The following is an 8,536-nucleotide window of genomic DNA, read 5'->3' as shown; positions in this document are numbered from 1 at the left end:
GGGGCCCCCCCCCCCCCAGAAAGAGGGCAAACGTTAAGCCCAGATCAGCTGGTTAAATGGAACATTTGAGAACATATGGGAAAATTAAAAAGGTATAAAGGAATAGTCTTGCATGACACAGTTCAACAGCGGGTCTTTTTTTTGTTTAATTGATATAGGCAAAATTTTGGACACCCTTGACCAAGAAGGCTTGACCAACAACACACTTGTGTATTTCGCCTCGGACCATGGTGCCGTCTTAGGGTTTCGCATAGACGGTATCACACTCGGGGGCTGGAATGGAATCTACAAAGGTAGGGAAATTCCACAGTAGTTTAGAATGAGATGGTGTAGGAATGTGTGCTGCAGAAATGCCTTCTTCTAGCTTTAAATATGGAACCAACCTAAGCGTCCATTGATGGACGACTGGATAAGGAAAATGTGGTATCTATGCACAATGCAATACTACTCAGCCGTACAAAGAATGAAATTCTGCCATTTGCAGCAACATGGATGAGTCTGGAGAGACTTATGTGAAGTGAAATGAGCCAGGCACAGAAAGAGGAATACTGCACGTCCTCATAAGTGGTCACTAGGAAGAGAGGGAGTGAGGGACAGTGGGAGGGGACCAGGCAAGGATGGAAGAAGAAAGAGATGAAGGAAAGAAAGAAAGAAAAGACTACAACAATAAGTTGACCTTTCAGAGGTAGAGAACAAATGTAAGGATACTAGAGACAAGGGAGAAGGGAGGCAGGGGACTTGGGGAATGACAGGTCATTCAAAGGGCACAAAGAAATACCACGATTTGTAAAAATGAATATGCTAATAATATATAATTTTTTTTTAAAAAATGCAATATAAACATAAAAATGAATAGAAGACTGGATATGAACAAAAAAACCTGATTTTCAGAAAAGGGGAAGAACGTCTCATGTATGAAGTGGTGAGCTGGACATGTGGGTGCCCATGAGGGGAGAGACAGCTCGGGGCTTGCATTTCTAAGTTGCAGTGGATGCTTGCAGAATTTATCTTGCATGCACTGAAGGCAATTCCCCCAGATATTAGGGCCACATTATGTGTGATGGTTTCAGTTTTAGATAGTGGAACTATTTTCCTTCTATTTTGCAGTGTATTTTTTAACCCTCCACTTTCATTTTTCTTTTTTTTCTAATTGTGGTAAAATATATATAACATAAGGATTGCCATGTTAAGCATTTTTAAACACACAGTTGCGTGGAATTAATCACGTTCATGATGCTGTGTGACCACCACCTCTATCTAGTTCCAAAACTTTTCCTCTTTCTAAACATAGACTCTGTACCCTTTAAGCAATGACTTCCTATTAATCCTTCCCCTCTGTTTCTGGTAACCTCTAATCTACTTCTGCCTCTGAAATTTATTTTTTCTTTTTCTTTTTTTCTTGACTGGCCCATGATGATTTTATTTACTTATGGAGTACAATGTGATATTTGGGTACATTCGTACTGTGTGCAGTGATCATGCCAGGGTAATTAGCACATCTATCACCTCAAATACTCGCCACCTCTTTGTATTGGGACCATTTGACATCCTCATGACTAAGAATATGGAATCCTTCATGAATTTTTGTGTCATACTTGTGCAGAGACCATGCCAATCTTCTCTGTATGGGACCCATTTTAGCACATGTGCTGCCAAGCTGAGCACAATCCTTGTTTTTCTAAGTTTTAAGGGATGTCCTGGGTTAGGGGCTCCTTAGAAGGAGTCTAGCCTTTGATCCACAAAGATGGGTCCATGGAAGGCATCGCTTTGGGTTGGTGTCTGCAACCAATGCCTCCTTAGTTCTCTGTATGAGTTTGCTATGGCTGCTGTAACAAGTACCACAAACTGGGTGACTTAAACAACAGAGATGTATTCTCTCATATTCCCCAAATCAAGGTGACTGCAGGTCGGTTCCTTCTGAGTACGGTCAGGAAGGATCTGTTTTACGCCACTCTCTTAGCTTCTGGTAGAAAACTCAGGCATTCCTTGGCTTATAGATGGCTGTCTTCTCTTTAAATGTTTATATCATCTCCCCTTTGTGCACGTGTTTCTATGTCCAAATTTATCCTTTTAATAAGGACACCAGTCCTATTGGATTTGGACCACCCTAATGACTTCAACCTACCTTGGTCATCTGCAAAGACCCTGTTTCCAAATAAGGTTCCATTCCCAGGCACAGGGTGTTAAGAATTCAACTTTATTGTTTTTTTGGGGGGACACAATTCTTCCCATACCGTTCTTTTTGGGTGACATGTTTTCATGTGCTCTGCTCTTCTCCCAGTGGCTCCATAAGGGGATGAGGGGGGGAACCAGACATGTGCACTACCTGTGAAGGTACCTCCTCTCCTACCTGAGAGGGAACAGTGTAGCCCACTGGTCTGTGGCTGGAAAAAAGAAAGGAGAGACCTGAAAGGAAGAATGCAGGCATGTTGTAAGTGAAGGGAAGCAGGCTACCCAGTAGCCTGGTTGTGCAGCAGACACCATTTCATCAAAGCAGCCAGAAGAGCTGCTGGGACTTTTGCATGGACAGAATAACATACAGCATTCATTCTCACCTGGGGGCGATTCTATCCCCATCCCCCAGAAGTCACTTGACAATGCCTGAAGACATTTTTGTGTTCCTCACAACTGAGGCAGCATGGAAGATACTCCTGGCATCTGGTGGGTGTAGCCCAGGGATGCTGCTTAACATCCCACAGTGCACGGAATGGTTCCCACCACAGAGAATCACCCAGCCTCAAATGTCCCTAGTACCAGCTTTGAGAAACCCAGACATAAAGGGTCCTGGTATTGACACATTACTTGGAAAGGTGCACAGTTTTTAAATTAGCTTCTGTTGTGGACTGAATTGTATCCTCCAATTTCCTATGCTGAAGCCCTAAACCCCAGGACTGCAGAATGTGACTGTATTTGGATGTGGGGTCTTTGAAGAGGTGATTAAGGTAAAATGAGGTCACTGAGGTGGACCTTAATTCAATAGGACTATGTTCTTATAAGAAGAGGAGATTAGGACACAGACACACACAGAGGGACGATCATGTGAGAACTCAGGGGCAAGACAGTGTCTACAAGCCAAACAGAGAGGCCTCAGGAGGAACCAGCCCTGTCACGCCTTGAGCTCAGATTTTCAGCCATGCCTTGATCTCAGACCTCCAGCCTCCAGGACTGGGAGACAATAAATGTCTGTTGTCTGAACCTCCCATCTGTTGGACTTTGTTATGGCAGCCCTAGCAAGCTAATACAGCTTCTGTATAAAAAGTGTGATTTCCTGACTTGTTTTCTGCCAAATAGGACCACCTTGAAAAGGTAAGAGACTTAAATCTTCTAAGACTAATGAGTTCACGTCATTACACTCTCAAAACTTTTATTATTAATATTATTATTGTTGTTGTTGTTGTTGTTTTTGCAGTCACCAAATAAAAGTGATGTCTAACGTGATCATTAGAGTTTTTTTCCAAGCTCGAATATTCTGTGATGATATGTTCATAGTGTGACATGACAAATTGCTTTTGGTGGTGACTGTTTATCTGCAGGTGGCAAAGGCATGGGAGGCTGGGAAGGTGGGATCCGCGTCCCGGGGATATTCCGGTGGCCCGGGGTGCTGCCAGCTGGCCGAGTGATTGATGGGCCCACCAGCCTCATGGACATTTTCCCCACCGTGGTCCAGCTGGGGGGCGGCCAGGTGCCCCAGGACAGGTATGTGGGGCAAAGTCTACCTGCACCCTGATTTCTGAGAGCTCTCCTTTCATTCTTTCACATTTTGGGAACAGTAGAGCATTTTAAAAATCTCCTTTCTCCATGTGGTAGAACTGCATGATTTAAAATACTGGTGGACTATTAAATGAACTCACCATAAAGTGAAGGATACAAAATAATACCCACTCTCATTTTTTGTAGTAGAGGTACAAACATTGTACTAGAGGTACAATGTACTAGAAGTACAATTGTAGTAGAGGTACAAAAATTGGATACCAGCTAGAACAACAAAATAAGAAAAAAAATAATAATCAAAGTGATGAGTTAAAAAGAAATTAGAAAAATCAGAATATCATCAATAATTGATGTTATCGTTTTGTCCTTGGTTAAAAAATCTAAGCAAGTCCACAGGCAAAATATTAAAAGTACCAAGAAATTTAGCATGGCTACTGCACACTAGATCAGTAGACAAAGATGATTAGCATTCATGTGCAAGACTAAATGGCCACAGATTATAAAAATGTCATGTATAATAGCCACGCCAACTCTATGATTCTAGCAATTAAGTTCACAAATAATATACAAAACTTTGAAGGAGGAGTTTTGAAACTAATATTATAATAAGCGGAGAGATTACTCTATTCATAATCAGGAAGACACACTTTGTATAGATGACATTTACCCCCAAATCATCTATAAATTCAACGTACAGTCATGCACTGCATAATGACGATTTGGTCAAGAACCAACTGCATATACTGCGGTGGTCTCATAAGCTTATAATGGAACTAATAAATTTCTATCTTTTGGTGATGCTGTGGACGTCGGAACATTGTAGTGCAGCACATTACCCATGCAGAAGCAGTAGGCTACACCATACAGCCCAGGTGTGCAGTCCGCTTTACCATCCAGGTGTGTGTAAGAGCAACCTGTGATGTTTGCACACGAAACTGCCCAATGACATTTCTCAGAATGTATCACCGTCGTTAAGCAACACATGGCTTTAATTCTAGTCAAAGCCCAACCCTGTTCTCTGTATTATTTACAGACACTGACAAGTAGATATCAAAACACACAGCAAACAATAAAAAGCCAAGAAGGGGCAGGACAATGCTGAAGATTCAAGGTTTATAAAAAACTTAGTAATTAAACATTGTGGTCTTGGCACAGAAATAGGCAAATGGGAAAAATGAGACGGGGAGTTTTGAATGTAGCAGAAGTGGCTTTCAAAGAGAATGATGATGCCTGTCATCATCATGCAGTGACAGCGGTGTGTCCACCTCGTGCAGGGCACAGTGACCACTCAGGGCCTTGCTCTCTCCTGCAGGGTGATCGACGGGCGGGACCTGATGCCCCTCCTGCGTGGCCAAGTCTCACACTCAGAGCACGAATTTCTTTTCCACTACTGTGGCTCTCAGCTGCACGCAGCCCGCTGGTACCAGCGAGAAAGTGAGTGGTTCCCTTTTCCCCTCCTGGGCTGGGACATAGGACAGCCTCAACCTCACCAGGGGCTGCAGGGTGGCTTGGGGGCTGCTTCCCCATGGTATTTCCAGGGGGCTGCAGAGGATCACGATGCCAGGGGGACATTTGAGAACGCTGGACTTCAGCTGCTGTACTCCAAGTTAAGATGGACATGTCAAAAAAGTAGTAGGTGCCACTTAAATCATTCAATAGGAGAGGCAGCTTGAATTTTGGATTGTCCTCTCTGACAGTTCTGGTGATTTAAGGGGGACAATGAGAGAGATTATTTCCCATTGGAATATTCCAGAAAATTTAGAATATAAAGCTACACTTTTCTTCAGCTCTGATGCATCTCAGTTTGTAAGATTTTATGGCTTGATTGGTATTTTCTACTGAGGATATTGAATAAGCCTACTCGGCCTGGATTATTTTTTTTATTATTTTATCAGTATACAGCGTAGTTGATTTTCATGCCCCTTTACCAATTCATCTTTCCCCCCTCCCCCCATCAACATCATATCTGTTCACTTGCCTTAACAAGTTCAAGGAATTGTTGTGATTGTTGTGTCTTCTCCCCTAACCCCTGTTTGTTTGTTTATTTATTTTTAGCTCCTACAAATAAGTGAGAAAATGTGATATTTCTCTTTCTGTGCCTGGCTTATTTCACTTAATATGATTTTCTCTAAGTCTATCCACATTGCCGCAAATGGTAATATTTCATTCTTCTTTACAACAGAGTAGTATTCCATTGTGTAGATATACCACATTTTCCGTATCCACTCATCCGATGATGGACATTTGGGCTGGTTCCAACTCTTGGCTATTGTAAAGAGTGCTGGAATGAACATTGGGGAACAGGTATACCTTCGACTTGATGATTTCCATTCCTCTGGGTATATTCCCAGCAGTGGGATAGCTGGGTCATATGGTAGATCTATCTGCAATTGTTTGAGGAACCTCCATACTATTTTCCATAGAGGCTGCACCATTTTGCAGTCCCACCAACTGTGTATGAGAGTTCCTTTTTCTCTGCAACCTCACCAGCATTTATCATTCACAGTCTTTTGGATATTAGCCATCCTAACTGGGGTGAGATGCTATCTCAGTGTAGTTTTGATTTGCGTTTCCTGAATGCTAAGTGATGTTGAGCATTTTTTCACATGTCTGTTTGCTGTTTGTATATCTTCCTTTGAGAAATGCCTATTCAGCTCCTTTGCCCATTTTTTAATTGGGTTACTTGTTATTTTTGCTGTAAAGTTGTTTGAATTCCTTGTATATTATGGATATTAATCTATAGTCAGATGTATATTTTGCAAATATTTTCTCCCACTCTGTTGGTTGTCTTTTCACTCTGTTAATTGTTTCTTTTGCTGTGCAGAAGCTCTTTAGTTTGATATAATCCCATTTGTTTATTTTTTCCTTTTGTTTCACATGCTTTTGGTGTCATATTCATAAAGTCTGTACCCAATCCTACTTCCTGGAATGTTTACCCTGTTTTCTTTAAAGAGTTTTATTATTTCAGGATGCATATTTAATTCTTTAATGCATTTTGAGTTGATTTTGTTATATGGTGAGAAGTATGGGTCTAGTTTCATTCTCCTGCATATGGATATCCAGTTATCCCAGCAACATCTGCTGAAAAGTCAGTCTCTTCCCCAATGTGTAGGCTTGGTGCCTTTGTCAAAGGTCAGATGGCTGTAGGTATGTGGGTTGGTTTCTGGATTCTCTATCCTGTTCCACTGATATGTGTGTATGTTTTTATGCCAGTACCATGCTGTTTGGGTTATTATAGCTTTGTAGTATAGTTTAAAGTCAGGTAGTGTTAAGCCTCCAACTTTACTTTTTTTGCTCAGCATTGCTTTGGCTATGTGTGGTCTTTTATTATTCCATATAAATGTCTGGATAGTTCTTTCCATTTCTGAGAAAAAAGTCATTGGAATTTTGATGGAGATTGCATTGAATTTGTATATCACTTTGGGTAGTATGGACATTTGTACAATATTAATTCTTCCAATCCACAAGCATTGAATATCTTTCCATCTTCATGTGCACTCTTTAGTCTCTCTCAACAGTGATTTGTAGTTCTCATTGTAGAGATTTTTTACATCCTTGGTTAATTTTATTCCTAGGTATTTTATTTTTTTGGTGAGTATTGTAAATGAGATAGTTTTCTTGATTTCTTTTTCTGCTAGTTCGTTGTTGAAGTACAGAAATGCCATTGTTTTTTGCATGTTGATTTTTTATCCTGTAACTTTGTTGAAATCATTTATCAACTCTAAGAGTTTTTTTGTAAAGTCTTTAGGCTGTTCTATATATAGGATCATGTCATCTGCAAACAGGGACAGTTTGCCTTCACCTTTTCCAATCTGGATGCCCTTTATTTCCTTCTCTTCCCTGATTGCTCTGGCTAATATTTCCAACACTATGTTGAATAGCAGTGGAGAGTGTAGACATCTTTGTCTTTTTCCTGTTCTTAAGGGAAAAGCTTTGCTTTTCCTCCATTCAGGATGTTATTGGCAGTGGGTTTATCATATATGGCTTTAATTATGTTGAGATACCTTCCATCTATACTTAATTTGAAGAGAGTCTTTATCATGAACGAGTGCTGAATTTTATCCAATGCTTTTTCAGCATCTATAGAGATGATCATATGTCCTTGTGTTTGATTTTATTGATGTGGTGTATCACATTCATTGATTTGCGTATGTTGAACCAACCTTGCATCCCTGGGATGAATCCCACTTGATCATGTTGTATAATTTTGTGTATGTGTTGCTGTATTCTGTTAGCTATTATTTTATTGAGGATTTTTGCATCTATATTCATCAAGGATATTGGCCTGTAGTTTTCTTTTTAGTTTTATCTTTGTCTGGTTTTGGTATCAGGGTGATGTTTGCTTCATAGAATGAGTTTGGAAGACTGGCCTCTGTTTCAATTTTTTGGAATAGTTTGTAGAAAATTGGTATCAATTCTTCTTTGAAGGTTTGGTAGAATTCTGCAGTGAAGCTATCCAGTCCTGGCCTCTTGTTTGTTGGGAGACTTCTGATAACAGCTTCAACCTTTTTGATTGTTAATGGTCTGTTTAGATTTTCTGTGTCTTCTTGGCTCAGTCTTGGTAGTTTGTGTGTGTTCAGAAATTTATCCATTTCTTCCAGAGTTTAAAATTTGTTGGCATGTAGTTGTTTATATTAGTCTCCAATGATTCCTTGTATTTCTGAGGTATCAGTTGTAATATTATCTTTTTCTTTCCTAATTTTTGTTATTTGTGTGTCTCTCTTTTTTTTTTTAGTTAGTCTTGTTAATGGATTTTCAATTTTACTTATCTTTTCAAAAAGCCAACTCTTTGTTTCATTGATCTTTTCTATCATTTGGGGGATTA

At 40.2% G+C, this 8,536-nt stretch overlaps 1 protein-coding gene across 2 annotated transcripts in view; it reads left to right on the top strand.

Annotated features, from left to right (window-relative positions):
- The window catches only part of LOC103586781 (arylsulfatase D-like), a 34,639-nt gene that overhangs the window by 16,805 nt on the left and 9,298 nt on the right, over positions 1-8,536 (top strand). For both annotated transcript variants that reach the window (XM_008568123.1, XM_008568114.1), the window contains 3 exons: positions 159-293; positions 3,534-3,696; positions 5,024-5,145. In XM_008568123.1, coding sequence (XP_008566345.1) covers positions 159-293; positions 3,534-3,696; positions 5,024-5,145 — 420 coding nt within the window. The remainder of the gene's footprint in view (positions 1-158; positions 294-3,533; positions 3,697-5,023; positions 5,146-8,536) is intronic.

The sequence above is a fragment of the Galeopterus variegatus genome, unplaced genomic scaffold (assembly GCF_000696425.1).
Source record: "Galeopterus variegatus unplaced genomic scaffold, G_variegatus-3.0.2 Scaffold21, whole genome shotgun sequence".
Lineage (NCBI taxonomy): Eukaryota > Metazoa > Chordata > Mammalia > Dermoptera > Cynocephalidae > Galeopterus > Galeopterus variegatus.
The sequence above is the reverse complement of the archived record's forward strand: the minus strand, read 5'-3'. Positions and strand labels throughout refer to the sequence as shown.